Genomic DNA, 18944 nt, shown 5'->3' on the forward strand with positions numbered 1-18944 from the left:
ACCATGGCGGTGAAGAGTCCTCCGGGAGATGATTCCCCTCTCCTGTAGGGTGCCGGAGGCGATCTCCTGAATCCCCCGAGATGGGATTGGCGGCGGCGGCGTCTCTGGAAGGTTTTCCGTATCGTGGCTCTCGGCATCGGAACTATTATCGACGAAGGCTTACGTAGGCGGAAGGGTAGGTCAGGGGCGCCACGAGGGCCCCACACGCCAGGGCCGCGCGGCCAGCACCTGGGCCGCGCCGCCCTGTTGTGTGGGCGCCTCGTCGCCCCACTTCGTTTCCTCTCCGGACTTCTGGAAGCTTCGTGGAAAAATAAGATCCTGGGCGTTGATTTCGTCCAATTCCGAGAATATTTCCTTACTAGGATTTCTGAAACCAAAAACAACAGAAAACAACAACTGGCTCTTCGGCATCTCGTTAATAGGTTAGTGCCGGAAAATGCATAAATATGACATAAAGTATGTATAAAACATGTGAGTATCATCATAAAAGTAGCATGGAACATAAGAAATTATCGATACGTTGGAGACGTATCACCTTTGTTAGTCCAAATGGTACAACCAAGTATGCATGGTGTCCATACCTTGATACAAATGTTGTTTTTGGAGCATCTTCCTTCTTAATCTTGATTTGATGGTATCCTGACCTCAAATCTATCTTCGAGAAGACTCCTGCTCCTTGAACTTGATCAAAAAGATCTTGTATTCTGGATAAAGGATACTTGTTCTTGATTGTTACATTGTTGAGATTCCTATAATCTCCACACATCCTCTTACCTCCGCCTCTCTTATCCACAAAGATAACTGGTGTTCCCCATGGTGACACGCTTTCTTGGATAAATCCTTTCTGTTCTAGTTCATCAATCTGAGATTTCAATTCACTAACTCATTTGGTCCCATCTTATATGGTCGTTGAGCTATTGGTGTTGTGCCTGGAATCAGGTCTATCGTGAATTCTATCTCCCTATCAGGTGGCATACCCGGTAACTCCTTGGGGAACACATCTTGAAACTCATTTACCACGGGGATTTCTTCAATTTTTACCTCCTTCAAACTATTAAGCTCCAATCCTATGTCCAACTGAGTATATTTGTCTCCCTAAAATATTATCTGACCTCCAATGGAATTGCGGAGTGATGCTGTTTTGTCTCCACAGTTTATCATTGCTCCATTCTCCGTCAACCAGTCCATCCCTAGGATGACTGATATATCCTTCATGGGAATGATGAAAATGTCCGCAAAATAAACACATTCACATATGGTTATGACATGTGCCTCTTTCACGTGGGTTACTAAGATCGTTCCCCCCGCGGATAAGACAGTTATGGGATATTCTAGCTTGGAACATCTAATCCCATATTTTTCAACAAACTTCCGTGCAAGGGATGAAGTAGTTGCTCCAGTATCAAATAATACTTTGCCAGGATGAGTAAGAATGTTGAGCGTACCTAAGACTGTTTGATCTGACTCTCCAACTTGCTCCAAGGTTGTGCAGTTCAGCTTTCCATACGGCTTGCCCCTCTTGTTGGTGTTGTTGCGGTTTTTGTTGTTGTTGTTGTTGTTGTTGTTGTTGTTGTTGTTGTTGTTGTTGTTGTTGTTGTTGTTGTTGTTGTTGTTGTTGTTGTTGTTGTTGTTGTTGTTGTTGTTGTTGTTGCGGTTGTTGTAGTTTTCGCCTCCATCTCGACCTCCTCCCGAGTTCTGTCCACGCCACAATGCCTTGTTCGGACACTCAGGCTTGATGTGTCCATCTTGTCCACAACCATAACATATGATCCTAGGCTTCTGACAGTCCTTCTGCACATGTCCTTTATGTCCACAGTTGTGACAGATGATCTAATTCCTTGGGTTCTGAATCGGACCTCCACGGTTGTATTGATTACCGGTAGGTCGGAATCGTGGTTTGAAACTCCTGTAGGGTGTTGGTTTAGTAACTTGGTACTTCCTTGGCTCGATACGAGCCCTCTTCCTCCTATCCTCCTGGACCTGCCTATAATCATCCTCGAAAGTGATTGCCGATTCAATCGGTTCCTGGAATTATGCAGTCCGTGCCAACCTCAGTTCCATCTTCATATAAAGGTTCATTCCTTTCATAAACCTCCTTTTCCTCTTTTCATCTGAGTTCACCTCCTCGGGTGCATACCTTGACAGTCTATTGAAGTCACTAACATAATGCATGATTGGTGCAGCGTTCTGTTGTAGTTCATCAAACTCTCTATTCTTTAATTCCACCACTCTTTCCGGAACATGAGCATCCCGTAACTTCTTCTTAAAATCTTCCTAGGTGAATACCCTGTCTAGAGGATGTACTGCAACGACATTTTCCCACCATGAGGCCACTGGTCCTGACAGCAGATAAGTGGCGTACCTAATCTTCTCCTCATCGTTGCATCCAACAGTTCTTAACTTCCTTTTTGTATCCATCAGACAATATTTTGCATCCATTGGTTCTGGAGCCGAAGCAAAAGGTAATGGCCTTGCATTCTGAAAAATCTGATAGAGTCACGCCCCTTCCTTCATTACCCTTGTCATTGATAACTTGAGCGAAGAAATCTTGCATATTCTTGTTTTGACTCTCCTGGTACCTCCTCATATCTTCTTCCATAGACCTCATGTATTGTTGAAAGTCTGGGTGTATCATCGGATGTGGTGGTGGTGGTGCATTTTCCATTTTTGTTGCTGCCTCTGCTTCTTCCTTTTCCTTTGCCTCCCGCTCTCTTCGAGCATCTTCGGTCTCAACTAACGCCATATCCCCCTAGTCATGTAACAAAGAGCGATACTCATAATTACACCATGCAAATGTTTTCTGAGCTCAACTCATTGCCCAGAACTAGTCACACAATGAAATCAAGAAGCAACTCCAATGCAAACATTTATTATGTATATAGACCATATATAACATAATATTACACACATATATTACATGTGGCGTATATAACCACTTATTTTGGCTCCAAGCCCAAGCCAACGGGAATTCAAAATACGTCTTAGTACAATACCATCTATACAACATTATTCCTCTCGCGAGCACTACTCCTCATCATCTTCGTTTGTCTCCGTGTACATGCCTGGAGTCCATCCGGTACAACGGTTGGTCTTCCAAACACCATCTGTAACGTAAGTCCTTCCAGTTGGAATATAGTCTGAATCGGACGAAGTGCCGAGACAGAGATCTGTCATGCCGAAATAGCTGGACAGTGACTCGTATGTATCCCGAGCAGGATACATACCTCCCTCATTCGCCATCCATGAAGGGTTCCTATCAACCTGCCCCCTCATCTTCTTCTTTTTCTTCTTCTTTACTCCGAAACTCTCACCTACCTCATATTGAGATGTGTTTGATACCCCATCTCCAAATCAAGAGAAATGGAGTTGGTATCCTACTCACCTTGCCCGCAGTGTTGGCTACGATACTGGTTAACCTCGCCTCCTTCTTCTTCGGTATCACAGGGAATAGGTTCTTCTTCATCTCCAAAGGGTTCCCCAAAACGCCAACTAGTCGAGTTCTCGATTGGTGACTCCGAGTAAGCCGGGTTTCCTGAATCGTCTCCCACATATCCTGCGTCATATGACTCTGTCACATGTGGATAATGTGGAACAAAGTTGGGTGTAGGTGGTTCTGATTTTGGCACATGGTCACTCAAATCTATGAAGTTGTTTAGGCTGAAGTAATGTGTTGTATGTTGAGGTTGTTCCCTAAGATCATGCATTCGAGCCTGGACTTTGTCAGGGTCCGTGAACTCAGAAAGCATGTGCGCGATTTCCTCCACCATCTTCATGTGAAGTAAGTATAGCGTAGTCAGCAAGGACTTGCAGCTGTCCATATGCTGTGCTGCTACTTCAGGATGTTTATGTGCCATGAATAGATGATTCAGAGAAGGATCCTCATCTTCCTTGGCATGAGGCACATGAGAATACTCTGAACACAAGAATTCTACGGATTTGTGTTGCCTGAGTTTGAGAATTGCCTTAAAGATAGCCATGTGGAACGCTGTTGTGAGTGTTTTGGCTTCTCCATGCGTCATAATGCGACTCGTCTCCAGTTCCTTAGGTAGTTGTACTAAAACTCTACACTTGGCTACTATCTCGCCATCATAGTAGATGTACTTGAGAACAGGAATCTTAGTTTCGCAACAAAGTTCTTTCAGCATCCCACGCAGGAGATCTGTAAGACTTCCCTCATAATCGCCAAGCCAGCCTTCAACCTTCCTTAACCTCCTCTTTGGAAAAGTGTACGCCATTCTGACTGTATACATGAGTAAAATATTAGTAGTGATGATGCATCATAATAGTTATAATAAAGAATTATCGCACTAAAAGATATGATTTTGCTATTCTCGAGTGAATAAAACACCATATTTCTAGAGAATTCTTTACTATTCCTACTTAACTCCTACATGTTTTTTCCCTTTACTAGGGTTTTCCAACCTAAGGTCGCAACATTTGCTCTGATACCAGCTGCGGTGACCCAACATACCACTGCATGTTGTAGTATACAAGTCGTTGATATGATCTTCATGAAGGGACTTCTTCACAAATATCACATCCCTCAGAGTGATACAACAGAAACATTGCAGGTCATAACACTCTAGATTATATTACAAACATTGTCTTGACAAGTTGGTATTCTCACAGGTCCGATGAGAACACCATAAGATACTACTGAAGTACTCTTACAACTCAACTTAAGATCAAACTGAGCTCAGCAACTTATTTAGGTAAGCTACTACGATGCTCGACTCTAAGATGTCTAAGGTAAGACACTAATCCTCCGCCTCATTGTTGTCAACTCCGTAGACTATTCCGTAGTCCACGCCTTCCACTCCTCCGGACAGATCAGGTTCCTAGTATACCAGCTCATAGTCTCCTTCTGGTGCTCCGTCGTTGGCCTCCACTTCATTGTCACAGTCTAGCAAGGGTGTCGAAAGAATGTGAGTACAGAGGTACTCAGCAAGTTCAAAAGAGAAAAGGTGTTTGATGCACTAACTACGACCATTGATCAGAAAATCTCAGGTCAATGCATGTTTCGAAAACATTTCTCCAAAAGGTTTATTTTATTTTGAAAACTATGCCCGCCAGTCTTCACATGTTGACCAGAACTTCACGGAGTTCCTTTCCTGCCGCGTTCGTAGTTTCCTTCCCGGAACAAGGAGTGACAGCCACAATTCAATACACTCTGGAGAGGTACGTTATTTTTCCCATAAGAGAACTTATCATTGATACCAACCGAGACACGTTTCTCGTCCACACTTCCTGGGTGTGGGGCTAGGTGTAAGATCCAAGCCAATCACTGCCTTCTCCGCGACCCTGCATACCTACCCTTTTGTCCTACTCACATATCCCCGGTAGACATCTTCCATTCATACGGCTTTACCCACGATATGCAATGGACAATCCATCATAGACGGTAGAGCTCTCTCATCCACATGGATGGAGATTTAAAGGGATTTCCCAACCTACTACGGTGTTATCACAACACCCAGCCATGCTCTATCAAGTCCGTTGATATGTAGAAGGGAAAATATACAGCTGACTTCCCTAGAGCCATTATAGATCTCATGGTTAATGCGAAATGTACGACGGTAGAATCACTAGACGACATTGGTGATTAGTCATATATGAGTAGAACCCTTGCAATGGAACCTCCACCATATGACCACATACCATGGTTCCAATGCCCACCACATAGTCATATTCATAATTCGAAAAATAATATTTTATTTTCAATGCAGGAATGATAAGTATAGTACTTTTTCGAGTAAATGGATAGAAAATAATCAAGATGACATGAGCAAGGGTGAACTTGCCTGGTGACTGCGAGATAATGCATTTCGATGTGTTGGATGGAACCTGGACCTCGGGTTCTGTAAAGAAGCATCATTGTCCGGTAAGGACAATGTTATAAAATCCAAATGATGCACACATGGGTGTATTATTTCATGATGAATCCCTTACCCTAGAATATTTATTAAGATTTAGGTTTGAGTTAAATATTTATGCCTTTAGCAGTAATTTATAAGTCCTTTAAATCCTTTAACATGGTTTTCTTTTAAAAAGAAAAGGATTTAAGAATAATAGATTTTTCCTTTGGAAAAACTTCAAATAAAGAATTTTAAATAATAGAGTTTTCCTGATTTTGGAGATAAAAGAAATTTTGGAATATTAGAATATTTCCTTTTTGGAAAATATTAATCCTTTAAAAGAAAAGATTTGGAATAATAGAATTTCTTTTGAAAACATTTGATAAACAAATATTTGAGTTTCATATGGAATTTTCCTTGATTTTTATATCAAAGGAAAATTGCAAATTTAAAATTCCAAGTTCATAATTAAATTCAAAAAAATCCAAAATTTGAAATTGTGTTGTTAATTCCATTTTTATTTTATTCTGGTTAAGAATTATTTTTAATACACTAATCCAATTTTTCTTGAATTTTTAGAGGTATTTATAATTATTTGGAATTTTGTAAAGTCCAAAGTTTATTTAAAATGTGAAAAGACCAAAATACCCCTGGGCCCACCAGTCAGGTCAACCAAATGGGTTGAACCAGACCGGCCTTGGCGGTCGGTCGGCCCACCAGCCACTCTCTCTCTCTCACTCACACGCGAACCCTAACCCTAATCACCTGGCGATCCCGTGGCGATGGCGTCGCCGCCACGGTCGCCGCCATTCTCCGGCCATCTCCGGTGGTCCTAGGGCTCGCCGCTGGACGCGTTCGATGCAGCGCGCGATGGCGGTCACTTCCATCCGCGTCGATCTGGTTTTCCCCTATCTGTTCATAGGGCTCGCCTATCTATGTCTACTTGCTCTAGCTGCTGCTTATGTGTGTGGGTGCTGATGTTGTTGTCCATAGCACATTGGACAAGATCCAATGGCTAGGATGCAATTGGTCATGCTACTGGTTACCTCTCAGTGGTGCTATTGCTTGTCCATTTGATGGATTACCTTGTATTCATGCCTTGGTGGATTATTTATATATGAACTGCTTATGCAGTGTTGATTATATGCATTGACTTGTATGAAAGGATATCTCCATGATCAATTGGGAGATAAATGAAGTCTGAATCCATTTCTGAATAATGATGACTTATAAATTGAGTTTTATTGGATGGATTGTGGTCGACTAGATGAATTGTTTCAGCTGGTTCTACCCTTTTATACTATTTGATGGTTCTTCCTTGCAATGCCACACATACCTGTATCATTTTTGTTGACTAAGCAATGGTTGGCTTGTTGTTGAGCATGCACAACAGCTTGTGAGCTGTGTGTGTGCTTGTGGTGGAACTTGAGCTCATGATTGCTCAAATTCTGGTCTGCTGGTGCTTATCTTGCTTCTGGCAAGATTTTTGAACAATGATAAGTGTCATTGACACTTGTTTTAACCCCCTAGCTAGTTTCTCTTCCATTTGCAGGTTTCAAGCTTCATTTCATCCAGAGACAAAAGATTCCAAGACTATTAGTTTAGGATTTTTTTTGTATATGATCCAATTCTTGTAATTTTTATTTTGTTTTATTTATTATTTTGTTCATTCTTGAATAATGAATATTGTAAAGACAATGTAATTTGTGTGTATGATCAATAAAGCTCAAGGTTTTGCTTATGAGCTTTTGTGTAAATTTAATATTCATTTTGAAATTATTTATGTATGTATGATGTGATTTGAATTATGAATTCATTTATATATATTGTTTACTTATTACTTTTTTGTTTAAAATCAATTATGAAATGACAAATCAATTAATCTTCCAAAATCTCTAAATTTTAAAAGAGGTCATGTCGAAATTCATAACACTCACATTGCTCTAACCCTAATAGCAACGAGAGAGAAACCTCGATCCCTCTTAGGTTTTATGCAATAAGGCATGAAAATTTCACTCGTTTGCGATGAAATGCATATTCCATTTCTAAATCTACCCTTCGGTGATCCTATGTTTCGAGATATTACACTTCCGCTGCAGCTTCACATACAATGATCCATCATTTCCTAGTTTTCACATCACCTCCGTGATCGACGGATGCATGACGGGTGATCAGATCACACATGCCGTGCTCGTCGCCACCTGAGCTCAATCGGCCTCACACGTGTGCCCTCTTCTCGTGCAGTTTCTGCTGCATTCCAGTGATCCTGTACGTATGTCCCTGTTCTATTTGGCAAATGCTGAAACGGCATCTAGCAGCTAGCAGGTGAGGGAGCCCGTTCTGATCACAGGCTAAGGTTAGGCTGGCCATGAATGATTCCTAGTAGGCCTGAAACTTGTCCAAGGCTTTGATTCATTCAGTATTACTGAAATGTACAAGAGTGCGACAGGTGTAGGCGAGCCCTCAATAATTGTTCACGCTTTCTACTCATTCTCTTGGCACATCTAGTGGAGGGGCATCAGAATTCACAACCTTTTTTTTCTGTCTCTGTCTTGTATTGTTCCAAGTCAACAAGTGCTGCTCATATATGTGTGCCAGACTTGACACCTCAGAAGATGAGAGCAATCTTCTATGGTGTGTGCTAGCGGTTGCAACAGTTAGGGCATCTCCAGCCAAACGCGACCGTTTTCGTCCGTCGTAACCGTAAATGCGTCTGACCGGGCCATCCGTGGAGACGCAAACCTGGCCCAAATATGCGCCTCGGATGCATCTCCGTGGACGTCCGGAAAGTGTCCGCTCGCGTCTGGCGGACGTTTCGTCGGGTCCGCCTGACAGCGACTCTGCGTCGATGCGTCTTCTCAAACGCGCCAGTGACTGCGCCGCTGTGTCGCTTCGGCAGCCTGTGTCACGTTAATGACGATGTCTCGGCTGCCGAGCCGCCGCAACCCACCTCCGCCAACCACGTTAATGGCGACGCCACGCGTCCCGCGGCCACCGCATGCCTCCGGCCTATATAAAGGGGGTGCGCGTTCTTCTTCATCATCCACTCCTCCAAAGAAATCCTAGCCGCCACAAAGCTCGACCGTAGCGCCGCCTAGGTGTTCCTGCGACGCAGCCAGGGCCACGAGGAGTCCATGGCCGGTCCTGGTGGCCGGCGAGGCGGTCGAGGCCGCGGCCCTGGGCGCCCCCGGGCCGGGGAAGGGGCCGCCGTGGTGGAGCAGCTACGGCCCCACGCTCGCCGTCGCCTGCGCCCTCCTCGTCTTCGCAGGACGACCACAGCTTCGAGTTCCTCCTCCGCATCGATGACGACCCACTCGGCATCAAGCGGCTCCCGGACAAGTTCACCGAGTTCGTCGATGGCGTCGAGCCGGCGCATTTGCAGCTACGGGAGGCCAGCTGCAACTTCTGCCGCTGGACCGTGGAGGTCCTGTTCGACGGGCAGGACAAGATGTACCTACACACGGGGTGGGACAAGTTCGCCCGTGACCTCGCGCTCAAGCCCGGCTGCCAGCTCACCTTCCTCTACGAGGGGGACGGCGAGATGATCGTCAATGTGTTCGACGACACAGCCTGCCGCAGACACTACCACACCGGCGAATCCGGCTCGGACACCGATATTTAGAACTTAGAATGTTCTTTCTTTACAGCGAATCTGGCTACGGGCCAGACGAAGCAGTAGTAGAGGTCTCTGTCTGTTCTTCCTCGGTAGAACCAACAAGGGCACCGTCTCCTCCCGCTGGATTTTCCAGTTTGGGTGATTGGGTGTGCCCTCGAATGTTCTTTCTTAGCAGTGAACATACGGAAATCAACACAACTGATTTCTTTTTTTTAAATGTTATATTTATGTCAACCATGGTTCAAACTATGTGTTAGTTTATGTAAATCATGTTCTAAACTATGTGTTAGTTTGTGTAAAATCATGTTTCAATATGTAATATTTGAAACAATGTTTAAATGGAGAAGCGGAAAAAAAAGAAGAAAAAAATAAATGCGTCGCCCCGCAGGAGCAGCCCCCAGACGAAACGGACGCACGGACAAAAACGATCATTTTAGCTTCTGCAGCTCGATGAACGCTCGTGGACATTAAAATGCGTCGCGCCGCTGTGATACCCTTAACTATCACACGAAAGTAGAAACTAGTTTGCCCTGTTGCAGCTTGAGATGAACGCTTGTATGATTTGGGCAACCCTTAATTTAAGGGCTTCCAATAATTGGTGCGGCTCATGTAGGCAGGTCACAACTCTTTGTATATTGTCTATCTACGGATGCATAGGGGGACTTCTTTTTAGCATCTCCACCGGCGTTCCAAATAATCGCCGGCAGGGTCGCCAGCACGGTTGTATGGATAGTGCCGGTAGTGCATCTTCTATTTGGGGAGGTTGTTCCCACACCGGCGCCTCCCATACGGCGGTCTCCAAAACTTTTTTCTTTTTACAATATTTTGAAACAACATATCAATCATATTTTATTCATACTATATTCAATAATTCATACAATCACACAAATAGTATTTAAATTATTCATGCAATCAAATAAATAGTACTTAAATTATCCATACATTTAATTAATCAAATAAATAGTACTTAAATTATTCATACAAACAAACAAATAGAAATAAAATCATGCATTGTTGGCGGCTCCTCTCCTCGCCCATAAATGCGCAGCTAGATCCGCCTTAAGTTGTGCATGGATATCTGCATCTCGAATTTCATTGTGCATTTGAAGAAAAGCGGTGAATTCTTGGGGTACATGCTCTACCTCAGCAAGTGACCCTTGATAATCAAATGGTTGGTCATCCTACACAGGTTCGTCGCACTGAAGTACCCCAAAAGCACGCTCAACATCCTTGCGTGATGCTTCCTGGCATATTGCAAAATAACCTCTCATCTCGTTTGCTGGAGAGGGAATTGTCTTCACAATGTAGCATACATCGGGTAGATACCATCAGCTACATAGTACCCCTTGTTTTATGCGTGGTCGTTTACCTCAAATTTCACGGCAGGAGCTTGTCCCTCAGCTAGCCTGGCAAACACCGGAGAGCGCTGCAACACGTTGATATCATTGTTTGTTCCCGCCATGCCAAAAAATGCATGCCAAATCCAAAGGTCATGGTCTGCCACCGCCTCAAGAATGACACTGCACTCACCAATATGCCCCTTGTAGATCCCCTGCCAAGCAAAAAGACAATTCTTCCAGCCCCAATGCATACAGTCAATGCTTTCGAGCATTCGAGGAAACCCTCTTGGTGCATTTTTTGCAGGATCTGAGCTATATCATCTTCTCTTGGTGCTCTCAAATAGTCTTTAGCAAACACCGCTATGACGGTTCGGCAAAACCTGTAGAGAGTCTCTGTACATGTCGGCTCTGCCATCCGTAGGTAGTCATTGGTTGTATCTGGAGGAGCTCCGTATGCAAGACAGCATATTGCAGCAGTTTAATTCTGAATTGAGGTGAAACCCCACAAACCTGTGCAATCTTGCTTGGCAATGAAGTAGTTATCGTACTCCCTGACGCCGTAGACAATCTTCAAGAACAGCTCCTTATTCATCCTAATCCTGCGCCGAAATTCCTTCGGCGAATGAGTCGCGTCGTCATTGAAGTAGTCGGCGTCAAGCGTCATTGCACCGGCTTGATGATGCCGGTTGATGTTCCTCCTCTTGCCTGGCTTTGAGCCATCGCGCCGAAGCACGACAAAGAAAGGCTGGCGAACGCGCAGCATGCTCGTTAGAATCAATTGTTGTGGTTGCCGTCGGATAGCCTCAGCGTTCTGCTCCTCCGTGAATAGTTGCACCATCATCTCATCGTCGTTGTCCATCGCGGCAATCAGACGAACACCTTGCGGGCGGGGCGGTTGTGCCGTGGCGGCGGAAAACTCTGTTCCGGGCGAAACAACGGCCACCGGTCGAGGGGGTGGTGGCCGTGTCGATGGACGTCAGTTCCTAAAGACGCGGCGGTGTCTATTGCAAGCAAGGGCGCGGCGGCAACGGCGACGGTGGCGACCTAGAGGGGTGGGAGTCGACTCAGGCGTGGGTAGGAGGTGGGAAATCGGTATGTGCGGAGCCAACGCACGTTTTCTGTCGTGCCGCGAGGCGCCGGCGCGTCCGATTCGCGCCCTACGCGAAGGGGCCGGCACGGGGATGCCAGCGATTCTATTGGGCTCGAAAAACTAGCCAAACGCCACACCGATGCGAGCCCAAAAACCACACCGGCCCCCAAATTGCTATCGAGGCCGCTATGGGACGCACCGGTGGAGATGCTGTAAACCAGCTTCTAGGTTGTGGACAGCTCAAGTCCAAAAGAAGTCTCGGGCTGCTTCACTGCCATTTTCATCGAAAAGCTGGCCCAACGTACAAATCCGGAATCTGCGTCAGAGCAGTTTTTCGAGCTTCTCAGCTCAAATTCCGAGTATTGAATCGCTTATCTTTTCCGTTCTATTTACACAGGACTACAACTCCCTAGAGATAACGCTTAGGTCATAATAAAATGAAAAGGAAACAACCGTATTGTGTCCAGACCTTCGTTGACATGAAGCGCCAGGTTCCTCCCGGCCGACCGCCACTGCCGTTGTCGCCGCCGCTCCCCCGCAGACGACCTCCAGTACCTTGACCTGTTGGCCTGCCACCGCTGCTCCGTCCGACGACCCTCCCAACCACCGCTCCTATGCGTCAGCCAGACGCGCCTCCTACCCTTATGCTCCGAGAAATTCGCCCGATCCGGTAGAACTCGCCCTCGCCGTGGAGGTCCACCTTAGAGCAAGTACAATAGAGTCCAGTCAGCTGACTATAAGGCATTAAATAATATATTTTAGATGAGTTGGAAGAGAGAGAAGAGGAGAGAGAAGGGAGGTGGGCTACTATGCAATAGCCAGCTCTTGCACGTGCTCCTAGACTTGTGAGAGTGAAATGTGGGCCATATATTAGTAAAGTACTTCATTAGTATAGCCAACTATTGTACATGTTAGCTATATGATGACTACAAGTAACATGACATCTTGTTATAGCCAGCAGTTGACTGTACTATTGGAATTGCTCTTATCCTCAGCCCAGTTCACATCGCCGTTGTCTTTGAAAGCGCATGGTCCTAGGCAGTGACCCGGGCCTCCGATGTATGCATCCACATTCTCCTTGTTCACTTGGAGATAATTCAGTCTCGTTCTATTATCGTTACACATTTCAAATGTTCAGTTAGATATAATTCAGATAGAGATTAAGTGGTTCCGTTTTTGTTCCACGTGAAAAGTGGTTTTGTTTTTCTTTAAGTGAAAAGCACATCGATGGTTGTATATATTTATTTAGGAGCGTTTTAGACATTTCACAGCTTAACACTTCAAATAAGCTAAATTTTCAGAAGCCAAAAAAGAAAAGTAGTAACTAGCTACTAGGAGCTTCTTTCCACAACAGTTTCTCCTCACCGTTTTCTATAAATCAGCTTATGCATAAGCAGAAGCCCAAAAAAAAAAAAATAGCCCATAGTCTGCCACCGCACAGATGCAACATGTGCACTGCACCCTCTTGTGAAAACATTTATCAAGTTAGGAATAGTGGGAGGTTCATTGAGCCGTGATTTGTTTGCAGTCCAGCGGAAAACCAAGAGGAGAGAATATGGGCGATTCTTTTCACACAAAGGAACCACAGGCCGCCTACAAAAACAACAGGGAAACAGAAAAGATAAAAAGTGCCAGGATCAATGGCCACGACGGATTATTCCAGTGTGATTGCTGATACTTATTCCGCGTCCACGTCAGTAGGAGCCATGCTGATGTGGATCCATCAAGGCATTCGATCAGTAACACACACATATCCACTTGTTCACTACTCCTGCAGTTTTACCTATATACTACCTCTGATCCGATTTAATCGACGCGGAACAGTACGTGCTAACAATGCCTAGGCTCCGCGTCAATCTTTTCAAAACGGGGAAAGTATTATAAAAAAGTAGTGCAGCAAGAGCAACTGCATAACCTAAGGCAAGATTCGATTGACAGAGTCGTGATTAGGCGTAACCGCGGTTCGTGGTTGCGTGAAGAAGATATCTGTCCGCACGGGAGGATACACTTCAGTGTCACGGCTGATCTCGCTAGGAGTATTAAACATGAGCGGCACGTAGGTGACACGCACGTCGACTAGCCGTGGCAATGTTTTACGGATTAGCCGCTAAATTAAGATCAAGAGGTTTAGGGAAGGATCGAGATGGCACTGGACAGATACAGAGCTCTCTGGTGTTCCGATTGCGAGGAGGCTCTACCTTGAGCAAGTGCACGTGCGTCATGCGCTGTAAAAACACTAAGACTGCTCATAGTGGGAGTAACTTAGCTAGTAACATCACATAATTCAAGACATTTTGGTGACATGGCATGACAATGAATGAAGAAAGAGAGTGAAGTGGTAACTAGCTATGTTACCATAACATCACACACCCCAAGACAAGTTGAGTCTACACCATAGTAAATGACACAATGCATGACATCACATATAAGTTACTACCCACTATGAAGGTAGTAACTTAGATTAGTAACATATGTTATGTTACTAGTCTAAGTTACTCCCCACTATGACTAGCCTAATGGCTACTGCTACAGTATTGCAGTTGAAACAAATTGGTTGGCCTGCTTCCTGCCGTGGCGTAGATCATTTGTGTCGCCAACCAGAAGCAGTTCATCCGTGAACCAGAAAGTGATCTGCGGAGTAGCTATCTATGCTCTACCGTGAGTTTTTTTTTTTTTGAAATCAGAATCCATTTTTCATGACTCCGGATAGGGGACGTGAGAGATGATTCAGCTCAGTGAACTTAAACAGGAGCAGAGAGCCAGATTGGAAAAAACGTTAGGATGACAAACCTGAACAATGATACTAGTCGGCGAAACATGGAATTATTAGAACCCAAGAAGCAGAGTTCCAGAGCAGAAAAACCTCAGGATGACGAAAGCTGAACAATGCTCCATGAAACATGGAATTACTTCCATGTTTATAATAGTCTTATATTTTGTCATACTATGTACAGATTTTTATTGTTCCTCTTACCACTACAGCATCATCCTAAACTAGAAAACGAGAAACGAGATCACATGGCATTTACAATGGCACGGCGAAAACTGCAAAACGAAACTAGAAAAGACGGCTACCAATTTTTTTTTTCCTTTTTCTTCATTCCGATGATCTCTTCGAACTCCTGCTACTCCACGAGCGCGGCGAAGCAGCTCTCGGTGCGCGCGAGCGAGCCGGCGCCGCCGCCGATGGCTCCGGGCCCGGCGACAGCGGCAGCCGCCGCGGAGCCGACGGCGGCGTTGCGGTCGCGCCTGGGGCTGCTGGGCGTGGAGCGCACCATCCTGGGCGGGGACGGCGAGCCGAGCCTGCGGCGCAGGAGGAGGCGCAGCGCGGCGATGAGCTCGTCGTCCCCGGGCGTGGGCGAGGGCGGCGCGGACGCGCGGCCCTGGCCGCAGACGCGGGCGTGGCGGTCGAGCGCGTCGGCGGGGGAGAGCGGCGCGGGCGAGGCCCGGCCGATCTCCTCGGCGACGGCGTCCCCGCAGAGGCCGCAGATCCAGCGGCCGCCGTAGCGCGCGCGCACGCTGGCGATGTAGGGCGCCGTGCACTCCTCCGTGAAGCCGCAGCACTCGCACGCGACCTCTTGTTCCTCGTCCTCCGCCGGGCGCGGGCCTGTGGCCGCCTCCATAGCTGGCTCCGGCGAGGCTTGGTGGTCCTCCGCGCCGGCCGGTGGCTTCGATCTTCTGCTGGCCTGCTGCGGCGAGAAGAGCTACGTACGAAAACTTGCTTGGCTTGCCTTACTGTGCGCGGTACTCGCGTCGTCTGGGCTTTGGCCTTTATGGATCGAGCGCAGGCGTCAGGCGGGAGTGCATTATTGAGTGGGGCCCACTTGTAAGCGTGCGTGGGTGCCACGTGGTACGGTTGCACTGGTTACCGGCGGGGGTCCACGGCTGCCAGCTGTCGCCAAGTGGAGGCGTCGCGTGGTTGCTTAATTTGCCTGCGGTTGGGTGGCGCCCGCCGGCCGAAGACGTCCTATTGTTGTTCGCGGCTGCAAACTTGCTACGGCCGTTTCGTACAACGGCCTTTGCTTGGTCCAGCGAGCGAATCACGGAAAATGTTTCCCCATCTCGTGGATGATGAAATATGAGTATTCTACTACTAGGAGTATGTATAATCATGCCGTGGATGACCAGAATACGGCACTCGTGTGTGCAAGTTCTTGCTTATCAATTGCGCTTCATACGTGCGCAGTCTAGCCCCATTGGGTGGCGGCATAGGGGTAGTAGGAATGATGGTGCTGTGCCAGTGACGGAGATCCGGCCAGCGTACGTCCACACCACGCGTCTCGGTCCGGCACACTGCTCGTCGAAACGGACGGACGCGCGCGTTAACAATTCTCTCGTGGAACATGGAGCCAAATTTCTTACTCCAATTCGAGTACTAATAAGATCGAGGAAGAAGCTCGATCGCCCATTTACAAATGCGAAAGAAACAATCGGGGACAGTGATAGTTGCGGTTGTCTTTATCTTGCGGGTGCAGCTGGCCGCTAGCTGCAAATCAATTTCGAGCACACGCCAGCCAGCCAGCGGTTACTTGCAAGGAAGAAGCCTGGCGGCGGCATTCCTTGTTCAGACCGCGTCCGTTGACTTGGATCATCTTAGAGTACGTAGCTTGGTTTCGTGCACTCGTACCATACCACCACAGTATTACGCAACATACGCGCAGCTGGTAATCACTCAGGGTGGGCATAAAAACCGTGAAACCGAAAACCGAACCGAAGCCGAAACCGAACTAACCGAAATCTCGGTTTTTTCCATTAACCGCTATTTTTTCGGTTTCCATTTATACTAACCGAATTAAATTTGGTAGAATTCGGTTTTTAGCCCCACTAACCGAACAAGACCGAATAGACCGAATTGAGTAACCTACCATCAATTTGTGCATAAACCGATCATTCCATAGAAGCCCAATTGCATTTGATGTTCCAAAAATTGTTCATTCAATGTATGACTTTGGTCTTTGATGTACTAGCTTTTTCGAATATAGCGTGAAGCTCGCATAATAGAACACGTCGCTCGAAGTCTTAGCTACCCCTTTTAATCGCTCACGAGTGATGCACTTGTACCACGAGTGCCGCGACCTACCAAATAGCATCCCTCCACGATTGGTGCTCATTTGTCGATTTCTTGCTTGCGATTGATGCTTTTTGTGTTGATATGTCAATCACTATTTGTTTTCTTCGGTGATGCCTACTATTTGTTCAAGTGAGTAGGTTCATTTGGTTTTAACCGAAAACCGAACCGAATTTGTCGGTTAACCGAATCTTCGGTTTCCTAAATTTTCATGCCAATTTCGGTTACCATTTTTGGAAACCGAATTTGTTCAAAAACCGCAAAAACCGAACCGAAATTTCGGTTAAAACCGAATGCCCACCCTGAGTAATCACGAACGAGCCTATCCATACACAGTGTTTCCCGCACGTATATATACGAGCAACACGTACGTTGGTAACGACGTCCATGGAGTGATCGACCATTCCTTCTCCGGCCGCGCACGTGTCGGCTCGGCCCATATCTAAACAACACGGGCTTGCGTGCGTGGGAACGGATTTTAAAATTTTATTTGCGCTTGCCGTGTGAGTCAGGGTGGGCATTCGGTTTTAACCGAAATTTCGGTTCGGTTTTTGCGGTTTTTGAACAAATTCGGTTTCCAAAAATGGTAACCGAAATTGGCATGAAAATTTAGGAAACCGAAGATTCGGTTAACCGACAAATTCGGTTCGGTTTTCGGTTAAAACCAAATGAACCTACTCACTTGAACAAATAGTAGGCATCACCGAAGAAAACAAATAGTGATTGACATATCAACACAAAAAGCATCAACTGCGCAAGAAATCGACAAATGAGCACCAATCGTGGAGGGATGCTATTTGGTAGGCTGCGGCACTCGTGGTACAAGTGCATCACTCGTGAGCGATTAAAAGGGGTAGCTAAGACTTCGAGCGACGTGTTCTATTATGCGGGCTTCACGCTATATTCAGAAAAAGCTAGTACATCAAAGACCAAAGTCATACATTGAATGAACAATTTTTGGAACATCAAATGCAATTGGGCTTCTATGGAATGATCGGTTTATGCACAAATTGATGGTAGGTTACTCAATTCGGTCTATTCGGTCTTATTCGGTTGGTGGGGTTAAAAACCGAATTCTACCAAATTTAATTCGGTTAGTATAAATGGAAACCGAAAAAATAGCGGTTAATGGAAAAACCGAGATTTCGGTTAGTTCGGTTTCGGCTTCGGTTCGGTTTTCGGTTTCACGGTTTTTATGCCCACCCTGACGTGTGAGGATGGCGACGGCCGGGCAGCGCGAAGCGCGGCTGGGCGGCGTTGTGGGCGGTGCTCCTGTGCCGACCGACCACGACCAGGTGTGCCGGCTAACCCGGGGATCGGATCGGGTCGACGCTGTTAGACTAGACAGACGTATACACTACGATATACGTATAGGACTCTTTTGTAACCGTATTTTATACCAATATATAATGAGAAGACCCCTACCGATGAGGTACGTCGGGACGCACAGTTACGTTTCTTTCATGGTATCAAGAGCCGCGACCTGACCCCGGCTTCCGTGCTTCGCCGCCGCAGCTCGTCGCTGCCATGATGGCTTCCGGGTCGTCCGCCGACATCACGGCGTCGACCACATCCTCTTCCTCCGCGGGGCTCTCTGTCCCGCCCGCGTCTGCTACCGCGCCGCCCCCTGCCTCGACCTTGGGCGCCAGCCATGGCGCGGTCCCTCCAGGCGCGCCTCCGCCCGTGCTGCCGGCCGCTGTGCTGCCCACTGCCACCACCCTGGGCGCCGGCCTTGGCGCGCTGCCGATCGCGCCGACTCCTGCTGCGGCCACGGACGACGGCACCACGTTGCCTTCAGCAACGATGGATGCTATTTTCTCCGATGCTTCGATCTACTCTGACGTCCTTGCTGCGTCCTTGCGCCAGCAGCACTACCCTGGATACAACTATCACCCGATGGCAGGGTATTCTCCACAGGGCACGTACCCCTCTTGCCCTCGGGTTTCCACGGGCGCCGTCGCTGTCTCTCGTTATC

General features: G+C 46.7%; 1 protein-coding gene across 1 annotated transcript; it reads right to left on the reverse strand.

Annotated features, from left to right (window-relative positions):
- Positions 1 to 15026: 15026 nt before the first annotated feature.
- On the reverse strand, positions 15027 to 15614 carry LOC124669482. Its single transcript, XM_047206099.1, has one exon. It carries the CDS (start codon positions 15522 to 15524, stop codon positions 15027 to 15029), a length of 498 nt encoding a protein of 165 aa, XP_047062055.1. The 5' UTR covers positions 15525 to 15614.
- Between the last annotated feature and the right edge of the window lie 3330 nt (positions 15615 to 18944).

This window comes from Lolium rigidum, chromosome 7 (genome assembly GCF_022539505.1).
Source record: "Lolium rigidum isolate FL_2022 chromosome 7, APGP_CSIRO_Lrig_0.1, whole genome shotgun sequence".
Taxonomy (NCBI): domain Eukaryota; kingdom Viridiplantae; phylum Streptophyta; class Magnoliopsida; order Poales; family Poaceae; genus Lolium; species Lolium rigidum.

Coding starts and splice junctions, on each gene's coding strand:
- LOC124669482 (XM_047206099.1), bottom strand. CDS start 15,524: ATGGAGGCGGCCACAGGCCCGCGCCCGGCGGAGGACGAGGAACAAGAG.